Source organism: Tamandua tetradactyla, chromosome 6, assembly GCF_023851605.1.
Source record: "Tamandua tetradactyla isolate mTamTet1 chromosome 6, mTamTet1.pri, whole genome shotgun sequence".
Classification (NCBI taxonomy): domain Eukaryota; kingdom Metazoa; phylum Chordata; class Mammalia; order Pilosa; family Myrmecophagidae; genus Tamandua; species Tamandua tetradactyla.
This window is the reverse complement of record NC_135332.1, coordinates 182,500,336-182,523,995: the sequence shown is the minus strand read 5'-3', so window position 1 is coordinate 182,523,995 and position 23,660 is coordinate 182,500,336. Positions and strand designations below refer to the sequence as shown.

The 23,660-nt window shown below is 52.9% G+C and overlaps 1 protein-coding gene across 1 annotated transcript in view; it reads left to right on the top strand.

Annotated features, from left to right (window-relative positions):
• The window catches only part of COL22A1 (collagen type XXII alpha 1 chain), a 259,058-nt gene that overhangs the window by 65,778 nt on the left and 169,620 nt on the right, over positions 1 to 23,660 (top strand). The window contains exons 6-12 of the mRNA XM_077163316.1: positions 1,003 to 1,126; positions 5,214 to 5,489; positions 12,218 to 12,298; positions 12,996 to 13,112; positions 15,657 to 15,701; positions 18,431 to 18,493; positions 23,374 to 23,412. Coding sequence (XP_077019431.1) covers positions 1,003 to 1,126; positions 5,214 to 5,489; positions 12,218 to 12,298; positions 12,996 to 13,112; positions 15,657 to 15,701; positions 18,431 to 18,493; positions 23,374 to 23,412 — 745 coding nt within the window. The remainder of the gene's footprint in view (positions 1 to 1,002; positions 1,127 to 5,213; positions 5,490 to 12,217; positions 12,299 to 12,995; positions 13,113 to 15,656; positions 15,702 to 18,430; positions 18,494 to 23,373; positions 23,413 to 23,660) is intronic.

The following is a 23,660-nucleotide window of genomic DNA, read 5'->3' as shown; positions in this document are numbered from 1 at the left end:
AAGTAGTTTTGTTTCCCTAGTTGTTCTTTGTTAACTAATTTTTTTCCAGTTATGACTTTTTTCAGGCCATCTGTCTATCCATCCATGCCTCCACACACCATCACGATACAGACGTGTAGCATGTAGACATGCGTGTATATGTAATTTCAGAATCATAGGAAAAAGCATGTCTTTCTGGTTTGAGTTGAAGAAATTGGGTGAATGTTGGCTCTAGTCACTGAGATTAAAAACTAAGTTAAGACCCAAAACAAAAGCACAAACAGAGAACCACAAGGAGCCCAGACTGTTTTGAGGGGACAAGGGGCTGGTGACATGAGTTTGGGTCAGGTCCGAAATTCCATCCCGGGACGAACGTCCAGTTGGGGGCCCAGGTGCAGGCTTCAGAGAGCGTTCTCAGCTGAGAGCTGAGGGAACGGGAGAGCTTCCTCAGGAAGCCGAGCACGTGGGGCCCAGGGCATCTTCTGGGGTGCGTGTGTGTGCTGGAGCCGAAGGGGACAGAGGCGGCTGGTCTGAGGTGCTCCGTGGAGGAGGAGGGGAAGGGGATTTGGGTCCTGCTGGAGGACCTGGCGCTGGGTGCTGGCAAGTGGCATTTGGCCTGTGTGGGTGGGAACCCTCCAGGGTGGAGGGCTCTGAAGTCCGGACAGGACCCCAGGGCTTGGTGGGAACAGGAACTGCAGCGAGCGGGCAGGGCCGAGCAGGGTGGGGCTGGAGAGGCCACGTCCGGGCATCCGTGCCCTGGGGAGTGGCCAGGCCGCAGACATTGTTGGTTTGTCAGGAATGGCCATGGTGGAGAGGTGGCAGCGGATCCATCCAGCCCCCGCTGAGCTGGCTCGCAGGGGGCTGCGGGCACCAGTTGAGGGGCCAGAGCACAGGTCCGTAAGAGGCTGTGGAGGTGCGGGGCCTGGGCCAAGCGGGGAGCTGTGGGCCTGTCCAGGCGTGTCGCGTGAGGGGCTCGGCGTGGGCGTTCAGCTGAGCCTGCTCCTGCTCGTCTCTGTCCTGCAGGGCTGTGTTCCCACAGGGCCTGCCTGACGAGTACGCCCTCGTAGCCACCTTCCGGCTCAGGAAAGCATCCCGGAGGGACGACTGGTACATCTGGCAGGTCATCGACCAGTACGGCATCCCCCAGGTACGGCAGCGCTGGGCTCGCGGCGGCCCCCTGCGCCCTAGGCCTGGCTGTTGGGAAGCCCACCCGGAGGCTCAGTGCGTCCTGGAGTGCGGCCCCTGAGGCCGGCCCGCAGGAGGCAGCCAACCCGCCCACGGTGTTCGTGGTCCCGGAAAGCCAGGCCCGCGGGCTCGCGGCGCCGAGAAGATGCACCGGGGAGCAGGTCCCGTCTCTCTCATTGCTGTGGCCTGAGACAAATCAGTTCCTTGTTCCCCTTCTCAAAAGGGGAAACCGAGCATCCTGGTGGACAGGCGAGCTCGGGGTGAGTTGCCGAGAACAGGGCCCTCACCCGTGGCCCGGGCTCTGCCCCTGCGTCCCTCCCCGCACTCTCCCAGCTCAGGGCTGAGCTACCCTCTCCCACCTGAGTCCAGACGTCCAGGCCACAGGAAGGGAGGATAGTCCATCCACAATGCACGGCCAAGCAAGGAAAGGCAAACCTCAGTCAGAGCCGTTGGCACCGCCCGTTGGCGTGAGATGAAAGTAGCTTTTGATTCACTGCCAAATCCCCTGTTCTCAGCATCCCTGGGCAGCTGTAGCTGGGCAGCTATAGCTTTCGCATTGCATCTATCTTCTCAAATATGGTTGTATTTTCATTTGGGATTGAATTATAGTAAAAACATGCCCACACAAGGGATGTCAGCCTCCACACCCCTGGCTGCTGTCGGAGAGAGCAAGCTGCTCTGAAACAGAGCCTGCTCCTCTGCAGTTAATTGTTCACAGCACCTATAAAGCGTGAGCTTCATGTGGTTGTGAGAAACCTCGCACATCTTACACTGTTCTCCTCACTGCTATCACCTTGTGGGGAGGAACTCAGAAGTTAATAAACTGTGCTAAATTTATGGAAGCAACAGAAGTAGCAGGGGGTACTTGGGACCTGAAGAGGCCAGCTCCCACATCCACACGTTCGTCCATTCACTCAGCTGCTTCTGCTTAAGCCCCTCAGCTGGGCCTGCTGAGCGGTTTCTCTGCAGCATCCCTGGTCACGCTGAGATGCCTAAACCTTTCCAGGCTCTGCTGCTGGGGCCCCCATTTCCTCAGAGTGGGAGGCTGAGAAGGGCTGGAGTTTCTTCCAGGGACCTTGTGTCTGGACAGTGGGCAACTCGTCATGGCCCCATCCACCTCCTTCCCCTTTCCAGCAATGACATCCTTGTGGGGACCACGTGCTGCCCCCTCGTCTGGGTGTCCTCCTTCACGGCATTTATGGAGCCGCGTGTGTCCTGCACTCTCCTGGGGCCAGAAGGACACAAGGGAGAGCCCTTCTGTTTTCAAAGAGGTGGCTGGCATGGCATTTCCTCGGGAAAGCCTGAGTTGATTCACCCCTGGACATGCCAGGGGCCACTGGCATGCAAAAGAGGCAGTGGTCTACAAGAAGATGACCTGTGCACAGAGCCACATCCATCTATAACAGCCACTCAAGCTTCCTGCAGCCATGTCCTCAGTAAAACCTGCGGCCACTGCTAAAGTTGGCAATTTCCCATTTGTCATTTGGGCAAACTGAGCAGCATTTGTCCACTCCATACATGATTAGGAGACAGGAAGGAGGGTGGTGAGGCTGGAGTGCGGGTGTGTGCATGTGTGCACATATGCGTATGAATGTGTGAACATGTGCATGCATGTGCACGTGCGTGTATGTGTGCATGTGTATATGTGTGCATGTGTATATGTGTGCACACATGTATGTGTGTACGTGCACACAGTGCATGTGCATGCATGTGTACGCACGTGTGCATGTGTATGCATTTCACCTGTGCACATGGGTATGTTTGTGTGTGCATCGTGTGAGTACATGTGTGCGTGCACATGTGTGCACATGTGCGCGTGGGTGTGCACACATGTTCATGTGTGCAGGTGCACATGTGTGCGTGTGTGCATGCACGTATGTGAGTGCACATGTGTGCACACTTGTGTGTGCGTGTGTGTGTGTACATGTGTGTGCGTGCGGGTCAGGGGCAAGAGCTGGCAGATAGTTAGACCTGAGGCTCAGGAGGTGAAGTACCAGAGCTTTTGGCCATAGACCTTTTGTCTGGACTCTGGGGAGGAGGGCGTGGCCAGGCCTGGATGGAGAGACCACATGGGCCTCTGCCCTGTGCAGGTGGAAGATGCTGGTGGCTCAGACCAAGGAACCCCAGTGGAGCCCAGAGAGGTGGCTGGATTCTGGCTCTATTTTGAAAATAAAACCAGGGAACAGGCAGATGTACCGAAGCCATGAAGGACCGTCTGTGAGCTCAGTGTGCGCGGGCCCAGTCTGCCACTACCTTTCCTCGCAGTGGTCCTGCTGAGGACAGCAGCTCTGAAGAGGACGCCTGTTCTCTGGCATGGAGTATCAGGTCATGAGTCGCAGACGAGTGGAAAGACAAGGGCCCACTGCTCTCGAGTTTTTACCCCGCCCACAGTGCCCAGCAGCAAATGCAGCCAACACGCAACCCTCAGATCTGTCCTGAGTGCCTGGAGTTAAAGGGACGAACCCGTGAGGCCAAAAGATGGGGTAGGGTCCACAATAAACAGGGCAGCAGAGGAAGTGGACAAGACAATTTCTGATACCAATGCAGCAGTCTCTAAAAATAGAAAAATAGAGCGACGTGCCTGGGGACATGGTTAGAGGCAGCTACGTGGGTTTGCCAGGGGAGGCTTTCCTGGGCGATGCCCCTGAGTGCACTTGCTCCATTTATTTCAGTGAATATCTAGACCAGTGCCCAGCATAGAACAAATATTGCATGAGTGGTTCATGTCTCTGTTAACTCAATCCTCTCTACACTCTATGCTGCAAGCAGTCCCATCAGCCATTTCTACAGGTGAGGAAAAAGCACAGGGACGGCCACACACTCCGAATGACTCACCTGTCTGGGGATGGACAGAAAACAGACAGCATACTGGACACAGATTTTAGTGCAGGGGCTGGGGTAAAGAGAGTCCATGATGTGGTCAAGGTTAGGGTGTCCAGGGACCCCAGGGAGCATCATAAGGGGAGGTGAGTCCTGGAGTCAGGGAGGAAGGGGTGCTCACAGGGAGCCCCCAGACCACAGGGCTTGGGGAAGAAGCCAATCCAGGACCACAGGAGAGATGGGAGGGGTCAGCAGCCCAGCCTGGCTTCTGCTGCCCTGTGACCTCCAGCCAGCAGCTTCCCAAGCCCACCTAGAAGGGCCACAGGGGCTCCTTAGTGGTCAGCATCAAGGGTATGGAGCTGGCCAGCGAATGAGCAGCGAACCCTCTGGAGGCAGAACCCAAGCCTGCTCATTCGTTCAGGCAGTCGAGGAAAACGTATTCTCCGTGTTGTGTTATGGTCCTTACCTGCTTGTGCCGAGAGCATGCCTGTCCTGACCACTTCATGTCCCTGATGCCTGGCCAGTGACCTGCTTGTCACACCAAGGATGGTCAGTGAGTCTCGGGGAAGGGATGCAGGAATTTACACATGGCTGAGAACACACTCGATCCCCCCTAAAAAAATATGGTAAAAAGACAGGAAAAGAGGAAATTACGCTTTATCCCGGGTTCTCCCTGTCCCAGAGGCATTGGGCAAAGGCCTGGGGTCCCACAGAGAACTGGCAGCCAAGGCTCCTGCTGCAGGAGCTCTGTTTTCCTGGAGCTTCAGCCTTCCTCCTGGAGACGACAGCCAGCCCAGCTCATGGGCTGCGTCTCCTACTGGCGCCTGGAGTCCAGTCAGAAGACAAGCTTCGGGCAGCCACCCAGGGTTTTAAGAGACACTGAAATGGGTGGGGGATTTGGGTTGTTCACAACTCAAGGGCCTCTGCCTCAGTTTTCTTCCAGTTCCACAAAAGCTCTCCCCTTGCCCAGCCTCTAGGAGGTGAGTTGGTCACACCCAGGCCTGAACACTGGGTTTGTCCAGTTATCCCCCTGACCGTGCTCCCTAGAACAATCCACAGGGCGGGTGCTAGAGGGACGGCTGCACTGAGCAGGAAGCACTTTGCCGAGTTCTGCCGCTGGCGGAGCCGGTGCCAGGGTCTTACCAGGCCTGCCCAACGCCAAGCCCTGCCCCCTGCCCTCTCCCGCCACCGGCCCGCACAGCCCAGTGTGTCGGCTTCTTCCTGCCCAGGTCTCCCTCCGGCTGGACGGCGCGAGTAAGGCGGTGGAGTTCAGTGCTGTGGGTGCCAGGGAGGACGCCGTCTGGGTGGTCTTCCGCGGGCCCCAGGTCAGCGAGCTCTTCAGCCGGGACTGGCACAAGGTGGCCGTGAGTGTCCAGGCCCAGAGCGTGTCACTCTACATCGACTGCGTGCTGGTGCAGACGCTGCCCGTCGCCGAGCGTGAGAACATCGACATCCAGGGGAAGACGGTGCTCGGCAAGCGCCTGGAAGACAGCGTGCCCGTGGAGGTGAGTGCGGGGCTGCGGCCATGCCCGGGGCCTCCAGGGAGGGGCGCGGGGGGCACTGCCCACACCCACCTGAGCCACCTGTCAGGGCTTCACCTGTGCTGCCTTGGAGGGGAGACCTGACGGAGCCACCTGCCAGGCTGAAACCCTGGCTCACCAGCACCTGTTCAGTCGCTCATCCAGTGAGCTCCTACCATGCGCCAGATGTTATGCTCAGCAGTGGGGGCAGAGCTCAGCAGTGGGGGCACAGCTCAGCAGTGGGGACACAGCTCAGCAGTGGGGGGCACAGCCCCACAGTGGGGGGCACAGCTCAGCAGTGGGGGGCAGAGCTCAGCAATGGGGGACAGAGCTCAGCAGTGGGGGACACAGCTCAGCAGCGGGGGCAGAGCTCAGCAGTGGGGGCACAGCTCAGCAGTGGGGGGCACAGCCCCACAGTGGGGGGCACAGCTCAGCAGTGGGGGGCAGAGCTCAGCAATGGGGGACAGAGCTCAGCAGTGGGGGACACAGCTCAGCAGCGGGGGCAGAGCTCAGCAGTGGGGGCACAGCTCAGCAGTGGGGGTCACAGCCCCACAGTGGGGGACACAGCTCAGCAGTGAGGGGCACAGCTCAGCAATGGGGGGCACAGCTCAGTAGTGGGGGGCACAGCTCAGCAGTGGAGGCAGAGCTCAGCAGTGGGGGCAGAGCTCAGCAGTGGAGGTCACAGCCCCACAGTGGGGGGCACAGCTCAGCAATGGGGGACACAGCTCAGCAGTGGGGACACAGCTCAACAGTGGGGGGACAGAGAGCCTCACAATGTGGCAGTGGCCTCCCAGACAATTCTGGAGAGAGAAAGCAGTAAAGTTCTCAGATATGAGGCATGTACATAGAAGGCGACTTCAGTAGATAAAATGTCTTGTTCATTTATAGGCTTTTAAAATCCTTGTTCCCTGAGGGTAGAATATGGAAAATAAATGAAACCTCCTCATTGTATCGCTCAGAGTAAAAAGCTCCTCATCTCTCCTTCCATTTCCATTCCGCTAGTGTTCTTTCCTCCTTTGATTTTTTTCTTCTCTTTTCTTTCCTTTAATTTTTCTGTTTTTCCCTTCCAGAAATATGTTCCCATATTTATTTACGCAGACATGTGTGCCATAAGTGTGCAACTTACACAGTGCTGTTTGCATGTTTCAGTTTGCCCAACAGCAACCCCCAGTTCACAGAAATAACAGGGAATCGTAATTTGGGGCTAGCTCTGTCTGGAACCATTTCTTGTGTTTTTACATTTATATGTGCATACCCGCCATCAAGCATCATATTCTTGGATGAAACTGGATTGGTTTAAACTGATGTAAATGATCGTCTTGGTTTCTAGCTGCACACATGAATACTGCGCAGTGCTTGCCTTAAGACAGGAAACGTGGGCGCAGGCCTCCAGCGGCTGGAAGACCCGGTCCCACGTGGCCGCTGTCTCAGTTCTTGGCGTCTCCGTGTCGTGGGCGTGCACGTGGCAGCGTGGTCTTTGCTCTTGCAGGCTCCTTTGACGCCCAGCTCCTGGCTGCCCCGTGGCCGCTCCTCCGTGCCCGGCTTCCTGGGCTCACAAGGGCTCCAGCGGCCTGGCGTGAAGTGCCTGGCTCGGCTGGGCCGCCCCTTCCCTTGCAGCGTCTTCCCAGGTCCCCGGAGGGCCCAGCTACAGACCAGGGCTGGATGGGCGCAGGGCTCTCCCCAGCCATGAGGGGAGCAGCGGGTAGCCCTCCAACTATATGCTTAAGCTTTTATTCCTTTGTAAAGCTGTTTTTGAATACTTTATTATACATTTTTTAAAGTTCCTTCTGCGGCTAGGGGAGGTTCCGACGTCTCACTGCCGAAACCAGTGCAGCCGAGGCGGACCCCGAGCAGCTGGGGAGGAACCATCCACCCGCCAGGCTGAGCCTACATGCAGGGGCTGCTCTGCGCCGACGTGCAGGGCGCATGGTTTAGCTTCCTCACCCCTTTGATCCTCTGCAAGGTGACAGAGCGTTCATGCGCCTGCTGGCAATGTGTCAAAGTCCCGTTTTCCTAAATCGTCACCAAAATATTGGCAGATTTAATTTTTAAAGTGTTGTGGTTGCTGCAGTTTTCCCAATCCGATGGGCACACAGCGGCATTTTATGGGTTTTCACCGGGCTCCCCAAGCCCACTGAGCTGAGGACCCTGCCCAGCATTGGATTCCCCTTTGCCGAATGCCAGCTCCTAGCCTTTCCTTGCTCTTTTGTTCTGCTGTTTTTCTTGTCTTAATGATTTCTAGATAATCTTTATTTGTTTTGGGTACTAATTGCCTAGTTTTTATATATGCCAAAAATTGTGTTTCGTGGTTTATCAAACATCAGCTATTTAAAAAATGAGTAAGTTGGAATACCTGAAAATTTAAAAAGTGGTATCATGGCAAAAGGGACCGTAAACAAGGTTCTAAACTCTCTTCCTACTTGCTGTGTTCACTAAACAATAAGTCACCACCAGGCACTGGTCAGACACCAGCAGAAGAAAAGACTGGGCTGGGGGGGCAGGGGGGCGGGACTGCACAGGAGCCTGGAGAGCCCCACTCGCGTCCCACAGACCTTGTTGTTTCTTCATCTCTGAAGTGGGAGTCATTCCCTGGTGTTTATTTCCACACATGACTGCTGAAGGGATGAATTAATTAAGGCAGCAGGTGTGGGACCCAATTAAACAAGGGGTGGTGTGAGCAAAGCAAGCTGTCATCACTGACGTCTGTGCTCCCCTTTCATGCTAATTGAGCACACGCTGTTCCAGGCGCTATTCCAGGCACTGTAGGACAAGACCCCTCCCCCTGCTCACACTCCTCCTCCTACTCACACTGCTCCTCCTGCTCACACTCCTCCTTTAGCTCACACTCCTCCTCCTGCTCACACTCCTCCTTCTGCTCACACTCCTCCTCCAGCTCACACTCCCCCTGCTCACACTCCTCCTCCTGCTCACACTCCTCCTTCTGCTCACACTCCTCCTCCAGCTCACACTCCTCCTCCAGCTCACACTTCTCCTTTAGCTCACACTCCTCCCCCTGCTCACACTCCTCCTACTACTCACACTGCTCCTCCTGCTCACACTCCTCCTTTAGCTCACACTCCTCCTCCTGCTCACACTCCTCTTTCTGCTCACACTCCCCCTGCTCACACTCCTCCTGCTCACACTCCTCTTCCTGCTCACGCTCCTCCTGCACACACTCCTCCTCCAGCTCACACTCCCCCTGCTCACGCTCCTCCTTCTGCTCACACTCCTCCTTCTGCTCACACTCCTCCTTCTGCTCACACTCCTCCTCCAGCTCACACTCCTCCTTTAGCTCACACTCCTCCCCCTGCTCACACTCCTCCTACTACTCACACTGCTCCTCCTGCTCACACTCCTCCTTTAGCTCACACTCCTCCTCCTGCTCACACTCCTCTTTCTGCTCAAACTCCCCCTGCTCACACTCCTCCTGCTCACACTCCTCCTCCTGCTCACGCTCCTCCTGCACACACTCCTCCTCCAGCTCACACTCCCCCTGCTCACACTCCTCCTTCTGCTCACACTCCTCCTCCAGCTCACACTCCTCCTGCTCACACTCCTCCTTCTGCTCACACTCCTCCTCCAGCTCACACTCCCCTTGCTCACACTCCTCCTGCTCACACTCCTTCTGCTCACGCTCCTCCTTCTGCTCACACTCCTCCTCCAGCTCACACTCCCCCTGCTCACACTCCTCCTTCTGCTCACACTCCTCCTTCTGCTCACACTTTTCCTCCTGCCCCCTCTCCTTCTGTGTCCCCAGCCTTGGTGGTCACTCTCCAGGCCCTTTGTCCCCTGGCTACTCAGCCGTCCGTGAAGTGAGTGTTTGGTGCCTGGAGGCCTTGGCCAGTGTAGAAGCATTTCCTCCTAAAATCTTTTGCCCGAAGGCCTTCAGCTTAGAATGTCAGATGTCTCGCCCAGGGTATTTGAGGAGAGCAGAAGGGAGGCCGGTTCACACGATTGGGAATTCACAGCTCTCCCAGGAAGCCAGCAGCTTCCTCGCCTGTTCAGTGGACAGAGAGGCAGAGAGCAGCCCGTTCCCCAGGGGGCACGGGGCAGGGAGGGGCTGCCCTGTCCCTGCTCTGTGGAAGGGGCCATACGTTCCTCATCGATTGGTGTAAATTCTCCACTAACAGGGCAGGGGATCCAGTGTGAGTGCAGCACTCACAAGCGTTCGCAGAATCGGCATTTACAAATAGTGCAACTTTCCTTATAGTTAAATTACACATGTTGGTTTAATTATAAAACCACTGTGTTCGTTATACTAAGAATACGTGCACTTACTTTGGCCCTGGCACTTCACATTTATTTGTTAGTTTTTTGATTCTCAGAACACCTATGAAATTTCTGGACTCTCCCCATTTTTTAAATAAATAAAATGATTGGATGAGCCTATGTTAATTCACTGAACAAATATATATTTTATTTCATTCTTTGTTGAGGAATAACCATAAATAGTAAAATGCACAGATCTTAACTCTGTAGTTTGATAACTCTTGTCAAAAGTGTACACTCGTATAACGAGAAATGAAAGGATTTTTAAGTTGCCTGGAATCAGCCCAGCAGGCATGGAGGGGGCAGCACCCTAGCAGGGCCCCGAGAGTGAATCCTGTTCCCTCTGTCCACACTGCCGTGTGGGCAGAGCTTGCAGGGACCAGTCTCACATGTGCCTGTGAGATGGGAACCCTTGCCTGTCCAGTGGGAAGCTCTGCTCCAGGCACTGTCTACTGTGTCTCCTTTGTCCCTTCCTCGTGTGACACACAGTGGGTCTCCAGCAACAATTTGCTGAATGGAAAATAAAGATCTAAGACTTTAGGGAGTCTGTGGTCACCTAGAAGAAGGATGCACATGGGTGTCATTTTGTTCTGTTGAATAATTTTGTGACAGAAATGGGCGTCACTTGTGGCAGGACCCGAGTCAAAGTGAGCCAGCAGGTACAGGAGGGAGTGGGCAGGGGTGGCTTCCTGGAAGAGGTGACTCAGGTCTTGGTGGGTGAAGAGCGTTTATCTCGGCCAAGGAGCCAATGGTTGGAGGTAGCAACGGGATTGTGTGCAGAGAAGTTCCTGATTTCAAGGCAGGAGGTGTTCGAAGTCCCGGCGTGGGGTGAGGCCGAGTGGGAGACAGGAGCCAGGGCTTTGTGCACAGGCCTTGGACACCAGGAGCAGGTGAAGCAGAGAGCAGGGGGAGGGCAGAGAGCCACAGCTTGGGGGGGGGGGGGCTGGAGGCATAAAATGTGGTTAGAGATGACATGCAGCCCAGGTCCTGGGCAGCACAGCAGGGACAGGCGCCAGCTCTAAGACACGCTGCCAAGAGACCAGGTGCAAGGGGATGGCCATCTGCCTGGAAGGACATTGAGGTAGATGAGGCATGCCGGGAGAGGGCACAGAGTTTGCAGGGGCTCAGAGCCATGGGGTGCGGGTAGGGGGATCAGCTGGGGCCCTTCCCTCCCAGCACCTGCTCCTCTGCTCCCCAACCTTGGTGACCCTAGCCTCTGTCAGTGAGCTGGCCCTGCCTGCCCCCAAGTGCGGATGCCCTTCCCCACCCTGAGTGACCATAGGTTTGGGGCACGGCCTGGCCCCTGGTTGCACTTCCTGGGTGGGGCAGGGCCCTCGAGTCTGCTCCTCGCCAAGGGCCGCCCAGGGCGTCCGAGGCCACTGGCCCTTTTCTCCTTATCCACTGTCCACTCCGGGACCCCCGCCCTCTGACTCCGGCTGGGAGGTGACAGCTGAGGAAGGATTTGGGGGGCTGGGGGTGTGGGTTCCAGGCCAGCTGCCCTTCTTCAGCCCTCCTTCCTCAGCCCCCCTTCCTCAGTCCCCACTTCCTCAGCCGCGCCCGGCCCCTCATCTCCTCCATCCCTCCTGCTCCCCACTGGCCTGCGGCCTGGCTGCCTTGGGTGTTTCTTGCCATCTCCTGACTGCATTTCCCCGGCCGGGGCGCACAGGACACATGATGAGGCCGCTGCCGTCCTTCCTGTTGAGCCGCGGGGGCCACTTTGGGCAGCGTCTGGCCCCACTGCCCCCGCCGCACGCAGGACCCATGCGGCCAGAGGAGGGTGGACAGTGAGCCGGGACCAGCCGTCATCGCCAGGGCTTGTCACGAAGTCTGTCCCTCACCCGGCCATAAGCTCCGTCCATTGTGTTGACCATGCCCAGGCGGGCCCTGCCCAGAGCCTCCTCATACCGCAGGGCGCTGGCCTTAGGCATGGCGCAGAATTTTATTTAAAATTTCAAATAAAGGGATGCAGCAACTGTTCAGATGACTGCATCGCATCTTCAAGGGGCTCTGAATGCGTGTTCCTGTGTGTCCCTGCGTGTTCTCACATGTCTTTGTTTGTCCTCACATGTCCTGTGTGTCTTCAAATGTCCCTGTGTGTCCTCACGTGTCCCTGCGTGTCCTCACATGTCTCTGCATGCCCCAAATGTCCTCATGTGTCTTCATGTGTCCCTGAACATCCCTGTGTGTCTTCATGTGTCCTTTTGTGTCCCTGTGTGTCTTCACATGTCCCTGCATGTCCTCACATGTCCCTACGTGTCCCTGCATGTCGTGGGTGGCCTCAGGGTGTTTGAGGCAGACACTCTGGCCTGTGGTAGGGACCACTTGCCCCCTTGCTCTTGGGCCCCCATATGGGGTGTGGATGTACCAGGGCAAGCCTGCCTGGAACCTGACGTGGGGTTTCCCGCTGTCTCAGACCCCGACCCCCATCCTTGTTGCCTCTGCAGTTTGACCTTCAGCGGATTGTGATTTACTGTGACTCGAGGCACGCGGAGCTGGAGACGTGCTGTGACCTCCCCTGGGGTCCGGTGAGCAAAGTGACAGGGGGTGCACCCAGAAGAGGGGTCCATAGTGGGTCCAGCTGGGAGGGGCCGGGGCACAGGGGTTCTGGGGGCTGCTCCAGGAGAGGTGGCCTGAGACTGAGGGGTCGTCCAGGAGGAGGGGGCCATCGGCCTGCGGAACACAGAGTCCAGGACAGAAGGGTGGGCAGGGCCGGTCGGGACATAGCGGTGACCCTCGTGCAGGGCTCTCCCCATTCCTCGGATCCCTCTCCAAACCCTGTAGACACTCCCCACCCACTGCCATGGGGGGCAGTGAGTCCGGGCCCACTCCATAGCGTCACAGGTGAGACCCCATAGGGGGTGCAGTCGGCCTAGTACACAGTAGGTGCTCAGGTGTGCCTGTCCTGAGGACACCTCTGGTATGCAGGGGCACTGGCTCCTGGTGGTGGGGTGTGTGGTCAGAGGGGGCGAGAGGGTGGGCAGAGATGAGGGGTGGGAGTGAGAGTGAGGCAGGGCCCGAGCACGTGGTGGCCGGGTTGTACGGATGCCTCTCAGGCCTCTGCAGAGTCCATTGCGGGGCCCACAGGGGAAAGGCTGCCCCAGCCCCCGACCCCAAGCCTGCAGGGCTGACCCCTGCCATCCTTGGTGCCCACTGGCCTCACTCCACCTACGCTGTGGCCTCTGCCTGGGAGGGCTGATGTCTGACCCTGGGGCTTCCTTGCAGTGTCAGGTAACCGTTGTGACCGAGCCCCCGCCGCCGTCCCCAGGGCCTCCCGCCCCCAGCAGTGAGCAGATCGGGCTCCTGAAGACCATCAACTGCTCCTGCCCAGCTGGAGAGAAGGTACCAGGGCCCGGAGCTGCAGGGCCAGGACTGGGAGGTGGTGCTGGGATTTTCCCATCATGCCCATGGCCCGTGGAGCAGGATGCCCCAGGTCCTGTGTGGCTGGTCGGAGCACTGTCCTTGCTCCTTGGGCCTTTCCTTTTCCTGTTCTTTTTGTGCACACTGTGAGGAGTGAGCCTCAGACCTGGCTGTAATCTGTAAAGTCTTCCTGAAGGTAGTAACATCTCCCTAAGATTTTCTTGTCTCTTACTTGTATTTAATTCATGCAGGTGCATCTAAATCAATGTAGATGTGGTTTGATGATAAGGCTCAGAATGGGGAGATGGGTGAAGGTTTTAGATATGCCCTACAGGGACTCTCACCTCTTTCTTCCTAAATTTCATTTAATTAGCCGCACTCCACACTCTGACTCTATATGGAAAGAGTTCTGTGTGTTTTATTTGTGGTTAGTCAGATTAAATCTCACTCTGTGCCTGAGGCCTTTGCTTTTTTTCTCTATAGACCATAGAGAAAGTCTTGATAAATAAATTTTAAAAATGCTCTCCCCACTATTTAAGCAGAAGGAGCACAAATACCCAGGAGGATGAAAAGTAGAACTGTGCTGGAGGAGGTCTCCATGAAGTTCTGCTGGACTCACGCCTTGGGCCCCTGGGTCTCCAGCATGGCTGTGTCCATTGCTGTAGCTCGAGGCCAGCATGGAGGAGGTGCCAAAAGCCTTGCTGAGACTAGGGACACACAGGCAAAAGCATGAATTGATGGTAGAAATTGGAGTGAGCACACGTTATTTTTCAGCATGAATTTCAGCAGCAGTTTCCTTTTGATAAGGATGGATGGATGGTTGGATGGGTGGTTGAATGGATGGATGGGTGGATGGATGGATGGATGGATGGATGGATGGATGAATGGATGGATGGGCAGATGGGTTGTTGGATGGATGGATGGATAAATGGGTGGATGGATGGATGGAGGATGGATGGAGGATGGATGGATGGGTGGTAGGATGGATGGATGGATGGATGGGTGGTTGGATGGATGGATGGGTGGATGGATGGATGGATGGATAAATGTGTGGATGAATGGATGAATGGATGGATGGATGGATGAATGGATGGATGGGCGGTTGGGTTGTTGGATGGATGGATGGATAAATGGGTGGATGGATGGATGGAGGATGGATGGAGGATGGATGGATGGGTGGTAGGATGGATGGATGGATGGATGGGTGGTTGGATGGATGGATGGATGGATGGGTGGATGGTGGATGGATGGATGGATGGATGGATGGATGGATGGGTGGTAGGATGGATGGATGGATGGATGGGTGGATGGATAAATGTGTGGATGAATGGATGGATGGATGGATGGGTGGTAGGATGGATGGATGGATGGATGGATGGATGGATGGATGGATGGATGGATGGGTGGGTGGTAGGATGGATGAATGGATAAATTGGTAGATGTGTGAATGGATGGATGGATGGATCCAGGGAGCTTATCAGCAGAACTAACCCAAGTACTGACAGGTGGGAAGGCGGACTGGTGTGCTTCTTCTCTTCTCATAAAAAAGGCCATGTGGAGGAGCTTCAGCTGCTACCTTATTACACAGGTGTTCCTGCTGCACCCTCCTCCTTCACCTCTACAGGAAATACAGCACCAGGGGCCAGGGTGGGCTGAGAGCTCTCTCCTAGGAGGCAGGCAGGCACTATTCCAATGGTTCAGATATTCCTTACTGCTGTCAAAGCATCCCAGTTGTTCAGTGAGTGAGGATGACGCCTGTGGGTCCTCCATCGATGACTAAGCATCATGCTAAGCTTGATTGGCACACACGGTATTGTGGCATCACAACGTGAAGTGGAGACAAGTATCTGCGCATATAAATGATGGATGTAGATGATTTTTTAAAGTTTTGTTTCTGAAGTAACTAAGCGCACAACTGTGAATGGAGTGAAGGTTGTTTTTAAGTGATGGGTGCAGCCATATAAACAAATGTCATGTTATTTTTCTCTTTGTTAGTGTGGTGATACCTCCACAGGTGAAAGCATGAATCATGTTGCATTTGGGGTTTAATATGGCAAAAATTACATGCGCCCACAATATTTAGATCACATAAATTACATATTCAAATGGCACACATTTTACAAACTGAACAAAGTTTACATTTAAAAACAATCTGTAGACAAGCCTTGCTTTATATTTTGGTGAATAAGAATGACGTCAACCAATAGCAGACAACGTTTAATGAAGTGATGACATATTCAGGCAAAAAGGCAGCCCATGGGCACCGGTTTGTTTTCTTGTTTGTATCTTTCCTATCTTTTGGCTGCAGTTGGAAGCTATGGCAGCTTTCCCCATATTGGCTTCTGGTTTAAGAACAGAGGCTCTGGGGCTCCAATGTGTCAGTGCTCTTGTCTAGACTTCTTGGTCAGCCTTTGACTTACTCAGAGACTGGCTCATGGGCACATTGGGTGGAAAACCAACTAATGATCAGAGAAGGGGGACAATCAAGGTAGACTTACCTGTTTCTTTTTCTCTTTCCTCCTTCAGGGTGAAAGGGGCTTCGATGGTCCCGTGGGACTCCCTGGACCAAAGGTCAGTGCTGGAGCTGGCCAGGTTGCAGCTTGCAACCTGAGTAAATCTTTGTTTTGCTCTGTATTTAAAAAAAAAAAAAAAAAAAAAAGGTGAGATGGCTGTTCTGCCGGTGTTTTGCCCCAGATGTTGTTGGGAAAAATAAGAGCAAATGGCATAAAATTCAAAGCCCATATATCTCTCAACTGCTTGGAACTTCCATCCCTCAGTCTGAATATATCAGTAAAACATGGCTGCATTACGTGAGCCCTGGCTCAGCTCTTCTTTACTCCCATCAGCTTAACTCTCTGTAATCAATCATTTCTGCATCCATCTTTTTAAGTCACTGTATCCTGGAAACCACCAGGCTTTGAGCCTTTAAGATTTGTTTAAAGTGCATATAATTCTTTTTACACAAGTTTTCTACACTCCCTAATGACCCTGAGGCTTGTGCTCCCTGTGGGTCCTTCATCCTCAGGCATGGAGCAGCCTCCTTTCTTTCCACCCGTTCTTGGCCTTGTCATTTTCCCAGAGCTAAAGGCACCGTCGTCTCCCATTATGGTTCACAGCTCAGAAACAGAATCAGGCTGCTGAGCTGGGCCACCCATGGCCACACAGAGGTCGAGTGGAAGAGTTTGGTATTAGCAGGTGGACACTCACTGGCCTGGTGTTTGGAAGGGGCCTGAGTGTGGTGGCAGAAACACCTGGGGCACCTGGCCTCTTACGTCCCCTGCTCTTTCTCCCTCTGCTTACCCTTCTCCATGTACAGTCCCCTCAGCCATACCCCTCCTTTCTCCTCCCTTTTTTCCCCTCCCTCCTTCCTTCTCTCTTTGCAATATTTCCTGCTTTTTCTTTCATTCAGTCCATAAACACTGAGCATCTGCTAGAGGTCAGACATAGAGGCCGGTTCTGGGATCTCAGGGTGGTTAAGTGCACGCGTTGCTGGTTGCTGAGCGTCAGAGCTGTGTGTGTACAAATCTCTTTCTCTTCTGTCCACTTTCTCACCTTCATCCCCGCCTGTGGATGCCAGTGATGGGGCTGCCCCTGCTGGGTGCCAGCTTCGGGCCGGGGCTGCCCTCTGCCTCAGCCTTGGGTGACCTGGCTCTCCTTAGTGGGCTGAGGGCACAGCCCATGGGGGGTGAGCAGTGCTGGTGGACGTATGATGTCCTCTTCCCTACAGCGAGCCTGTGTGGTGTGGCACTGGTCCCATTTTACAGTTAGGGAGACTGAAGGCTGAGGATGGTAGAGGACTGGCCAGAGAATTGCTGTCTCTTGCCTGCCTTATGAGCTCTTCTTGCTGCACCTTCTTCCCTGCTTTCTCTCCTCCGTGGCCCTCCCGTTCCCTTTCTTCTCTCTTCTCCCTCCCGGATTCCTGCTTCTGTAAACACCACTTTCATCCTTTTTCTTCTCTTGCCCTTCTCTCCCTGCCTCCCTCTGCCAGGATGGGGACAAGACACACCTGTCACACACGCGCACACATCCTACACATGCACAATCCGTGCAAGCATGTACGTGTACACACACACAGGCACACGGCTATGTGTGCACACCACCTACACACGTGTGCACACAAACACCACTACACAACTCCTTCCCCCGATGGTTTCCCTCTGGGTGTGGGTGACAAGCTGCTCGGACTGGCCAGGTGCCAGGTGGTCACCGTAAGGGTTTCTCCTTCCCCAAGCCCTGCCCCTCACTGCCAGGTGGAAGGAAAGATGCCCCGGGCTGTGGACCCAGAGGTGGAGAGTGTTGTCTAAGGAGGGTCTGCTCCTGTACAGACAGCACTTCTGTGTGGTTAAGCCTGGGGCTGGGGACACAAGAGCAGGAGGAAGGGGGAGGGAACCCCGGGCAGGAAGGTGGGGGTGGCTGCTGGTCAGGCTGTCTCCCTGGAGTGGGTGTCCCATCCTTGTCCTATAGGACCACCCAGCAGTGCCTCCTGTGGGCCCCGCTGGTCTTTAGGGTCACCGGTCAGTGGCTCCTGGCCTCTCCTGCTCTCAGGGACCCAAGTATCTTGGGATGGGGCCGCTCCAGAGGCAGGAGCACGAGCACAGGGGGCACAAGGGGGAAGTGGCCTGCGTGCAAGGAAGGGTGTGTGCAGTGCCGAGCTGGTGGTCGACCCTGGGACTGGGGTGTGTGGGCCAGGGGAGGTGGCTGCATGCCAGAGGCTTTGGGCCTGGGCTGGTCCAGTGTGGCATAGGGAACAGTGGCTGCAGGACCAGGGCCCCAGGCAAGGGGACACAGAGGCTCAGGGAGGCGTGGGAAGGGCGGGGTCAGATGCAGCACTGACACCAAGTGAGGGAAGGGGCTTCAGTGGGTCAGCTCCTTCCCAGCCCCTCCATGGACCGTCCTGAGGGTCCAGGGCACTCGTGGAGTGGGGGCCTGAGCACATGGGGCCATTGGGAGGCTGGGGGTGCCCAGAGAGTCCACTGCCCAGCTGCAGGTGGGTGGCTGCACCCCGAGAGGCTGGCAGGTAGATGAGGCCGAGGGCAACACTGGGCATGAGCCGGGGGCTTCTGACTCCCCAGGGGTCCCTGCCCCTGGGCTCAGGGTTGCCCCCAGGACAAGCCTGTGACGCTGCATTCCTGCGGTTTCTGCATGAACTGAGGCGTGTCAGGCCTCATCATGTGGGTTAAGGGCAGTGGCCAACAGGGCAGAGTCAGCCGCTGGCAAGGGACCGGGGGTCACCGGGTCAGCTGGGGCCACATCAGACGGGGACCTCCAGCTGATGCACATTTCTGACTTCCGTCCCTCAGGGAGACACAGGAGCTGCTGGGCAGGTGGGAGCGCCTGGACCCAAGGGAGAGAAGGGCGAGACGGTGAGTGGCCCCTCGGGCTCTGCGGGGGGTGTGCACATCCACCTGCACTGGACACGTGGTGGGCACCTGGCGGAGCCTGCCCAGGGGCCCGAGGCCCTGCCTGCAACCCCTGGCTCTGTTCTTATGCCGCCCTCAGCCCTTAGAACTCAAGACCCCCAGCTGGGCACAGGTGCGATTTCCCAAACGGACCCGTCCATCAGACCCTTGCTCACTCCAGCCGTTGCACATCTCCCTCGGCCGGAGGTTACGCCCCCTCCATCCCTGTGTACACCATGTCACCTTTCCACGCCTAGCTCATGTTTTCTCATCACTCAGTCTCCACTGGTGTCAGACTCTTCGAGGCCTCGTCCCGACCCGTGTTCCAGGGACAGGCCCCACCCCGTCATCCAGGGCTCCGTGGCCCTCCGGCCACACCGTGCTGACCATCTATCTGCCTCCATATCAGGACAGTGGTTCCCCAATGGCCAACTGTGTGCTTTGTCCTGGCACCCCTGACACCTGCCCTGGCCTGAATTGCATTCGCTTGTGCTTCAGGTGACGAGTGAAAACCTGATGGTGGGTCAAGGAAGAATTACAGGGGTGGACGAGATGTGGCTCAGAGCAGGGCTTGAGGGCCAGGTCGCCGGGAGTGAACCCAGGCTGCACCCAGGCGCTTCACCTTTCCACCCTCAGTTCCTCTTGTGCAAGTGGGCTGGCCCAAAGAGCTGGTCCAGCAGCATCTGAGGAGCAAATGGCTTAATTCATGGGACTCTCTAGAGCCCTGCTGGATGAATGGTAAATGTCAGCGCTTCTGTTTGCTAGCACGCAGCCCCCCAGCTCACACAGCATCAGGAGCAGTTCTGAGTCAAATGGGGCTCAGTAAATGTCCTGGGCATCAGCCTTCCGCAGCCGTGTGACTTCACCTCTCTGAGAACCTCTGTGATCCCTTAGCAAAACGAGGAAATTGACAACTTCTGTGTCTATAAAATCCCTGGCCCGTAGTCGATGGTAAGTGAGTGAAAGTTGCTGTTCCTCCTAATCATAATCAGTGCCATCTGCGTTCTCAGTGCTAAGAGGAAAACCCCACTGAAGCCTCTTTTCTAAAAGGATTGCCTGGGAAATGAAGTTCTTCGGTTTTTTTTTTTTTTTTTTTTTTTTTTTTTTTGGTGCATGGTCTGGGAATTGAACCTGGGTCTCCTGCGTGAAAGGCGGGCATTCTAATGCAATTCTTTTAATATGCTACCATCGTCATCATCCTCCTCATCGTCATCATAGCTATACCATCTGCTCTTCTTCACAGGAGTTTGGGGCTTCCTGTCTCTCATTTACTCCTTATCACAACCTTTAAGATTGTTCCATCACCTCCAATGGAAATGACACTCGATATTCAGAATGCAGTTGATCATACTCATGGAGGCTGGATGTGGTACAGGCAGTATTTGAACCTTCATCTGTTTTACTCTGAGTCCTGTGCTTACTTTGCTGCACCACACCTCTCACCCGTGCTGTGCACATCCACATCCTACGTGTAGGTAGGATGCACCACCTACTTATTCAGGGTAACATAACATATAATATTCCATATCCAACATAACATGGAAATAAGAAGAGCTGCTAACATTTGTTAGCACTTATTCTGTGTCTGGCACTGCACAATGTGCTTTAGAGATTTCAGATACATTTAACCCTCAGATCAAGTTGATGAGGTGGGACCTAGGAAAATGCACAGCTTACAGGTGAGCAAACTAAGCTCAGAGAGGTATGGAAGCTCACCTACAGGAACTCACTTGGCATGCAGTAGGTGTAGGAAATGCCAAACCTCTTTTCCTGTCCTCCACATTGTGGATAAGGCACAATCTGTGACAAATGCTGCCAGCTGTGGATGAGCTCAGAGGAGGGTACATGTGTGAGCGTTAGAGTTAGAGTCACAGAAGAGTCATGGAAAGGAAACTTCCTGAACATGGCAGCATCCACTGTGGACACAAAGAAGACAAAAAGTAAAATGCCAGCTGTAAACTAAACTAGACCAACAGTCACAATAAATGTGAGTGGGTTAAATAATCCAAACAAAAGGCAGAGATTTTCACACTAGAAAAAGAATCCAACTTCATGCTGTGTACAAGAGATACATTTTAAATTCAAATATATAGATAGGTTGAAAGTAAGAAGATGGAATAAAATACATCATACAAACAGCAAGCATAGGAAAACTGAAGTGGCTATATTAATATTAGACAAAACAGACTTTTAAAATTTACTAGGGACAAAGAGGGATATGTTATAATGATAAAAAGTCAATAATTCAGAAAGATATAACAATTGTAAATAGATGTTCACTTAACAAATAACCCCAAAAGACATGAAGCAAAAACGGACAGAATTTAAGGGAGGCAATGACAATTTAATAGCAATGGTTAGACACTCCAATATCAGGGCTTCAATAGTGGATAGAAAAAAACTAGAAAACTAAGCAGAAGATCAGCTGGGAAATAGAGGACCTGAACAACACTACAAACCAACCAGACCCAGCACTTTCATAGGATCCTCCAGCGAACAGCAACAGAGTGTACACTCTTCTCAAGTGCGCATGGAACATCTTCATGGTGGCTGATATGTTAGGTCTAAAACAAGCCTCCCTAAATTCACATGGGTTGAAATCACAGAAAGTATTATCTCCAACCACAAGAACAGAAATTAGGAATCAACAATAGAAGGAAACTTGGAAAAATTCACAGATACATGGTAATTAAACAACTCTTAAATAATCAGTGGGTCAAAGAAGAAATCACAAGAGAAATGAGAAATTACTTTGAGATGAATGAAAATGTAGACACTAAATATAACAAAAATTATAGGCTTCAGGTAGAGTGGTGTTTGGAGGGAAATTTATACCTATAAACTCTTACATTAAGACAAAAGAGAGGCCAAAATAATAACCTAACCTTCCACCTTATGAGAGTTGGAAAACAAGAGCAAACAAACCCCACAGTAAGTAGAACAAAAGAAATAATAGAAATTAGTGTGAAAGTAAATGAAAGAAGAGGTAGAAACAACAGAGAAAATCAATTAAACAAACAGTTTGATCTTTGGGGAAATCAACATCGAGAAGCCTTTATATAAACTGACCAATGAAAAAACAGAAAGGTCTCAAATCTCAGTCTACTTAAATGAGAAATGAAAAAGGAGTCATTACTATGGAACTCAGAGAAATTAAAAAAAACAGAACAAAACTGTAAGAATATTTTTGACAAATTGCTCTATAGTTTTAATGCAATCCCAATCAGAATTTCCGGTGGCTACTTTGCAAAACTGACAGGTTGGTCCTAAAATCACATTGAAATGCTAGGAATGTAGAATAGCCAGAACTGTCATGGAAAGGAAGAGTGGATTTGGAGGACTTACACTTCCAGACTGCAGAACTTACACAGAGCTGCAGCGACACTGACGGCATGGCACCAAGAGCTGGGTCAGATGGTCCTGAGACAAGCGAACGTACACGTGCAAAAGAGGAAAACTGGACCCCAACATTCCACCAGAGACAAAAATAGCTCAAAATGGGTCAAGGCCTAAAAGCTATAAAACTTTTAGAAGACATGGAAGCAAATCTTCATCACCTTGGGTTATGAAATGTTTTTTTTTATATATATGATACCAGAAACACAAGTGATGAAAAATAGATCAATTGGATTTCATCCAAGCTAAAATCTTTGGTGCCACAAGGGAGCATGAGGAGCATGAAAAATCAAGCCACAGGAAAGAAAATATTTGCAAATGATATGTCTGATAAGGGCCCAAGGTCTAGAATATATAAGGAGCTCTTACCACTTAATGGTAAAAATAACCTGTTTTGTAAGTGGGCAAAGGATCTGAATAGCACATGTCCAAAGAAGATACACCAAATGGGCAATAAACCCCTGAAAAGATGCTTGATGCCATTAGATATTAGGGAAATGCACATCAAAACCACAATGAGATACAGCTTTACATTGCTAGGATGTCTATAATAAAAATTGTAGACAATAAGAAGTAGAGAAGAGGAAGTGGAGAAATTGGAACCCTCATATATAAATTGTAAAATGGTACAGCTACTTTGGAGAACAGCCTGGCAAGTTCTTGACAGGTTAAGTCAGCACAGTGTTACCATATGATGCAGCGATTCCACTCCTCTCCACCCAAGAGAAATGAAAACATGTCCACACAGAACCTTGAATGCCAAGGTCATAGCACACTCACAGTTGCCAAAAATGGAAGCAAGCAATGTCCATCAGCTGATGAATGGATAAATAAAACTCTGTAACCATAAAACTGAATATTATTCAGCAATGAAAAAGAATGAGACTGATACAGGCTATGATATGGATGAAGCTTGAAATCTTCATGCTAAGTGAAAGACTCCTGTCACATAAGACTGCATGCTTTGATTCCATTTGTATGAAATATCCAGGTTAGGGAAATGTACAGACAGAAAGTAGATGACTAGTTTCCTAGCATCGGGTGAGGAGAATGGGAAATGACTGCTAATGGGATGGGCTTTTTTCTCAGGGCGATGGGAAGCTCTAAAATGGGCTCTGCTGATGGTTGACCAATGCTCTGAATGATACAAAACCATTGAATTGTAAATTTTAAATAGATGAATTGTATAATAAATGAATTATATCTTAATAAAGCTGCTGTAGACAAAAAAGAATAGTGTCTAGATATATGGAGCTGCTGGAAAAAACAAATGAGATGATATTCACAACAGTCCACACTCAATAATAGTTATAATTTCCTTTGGAGACTCCTTGGTACAGGTGATGAGAAATGTCAGTGATTCCAGATCCTGGGGTTTTGCTGGCATGTGTGATGTCATCCATGGAAATGCTGTTTTCAACCTTTACTTTCTGCTTTCTTTTTTCTAGGGCAGAGGGCCTTTCGTCCAAGGAGAAAAGGGTGAAAAGGTAAGTGCCCCTGCCTTTGTCACGCTTGTTTGAAGTGGGGCTGGGGCTGGGCGGGGAGAGAGGCATGAGCTGTGACCATGGCTGGTGAGAGGAGTCCTGGGCTGGCCGCGGCATGGCCCCTGCCTTGGGCAGCCATGGCAGGTAGAGTGGCCGGCAGATGGAGAGCAGGAAGACATGGGAGCTATGGATGTGAGAATCACGGAGCAGGAACCCTCGAGTCTCAGGGGTTTGGGGAAATACTCTGGTGG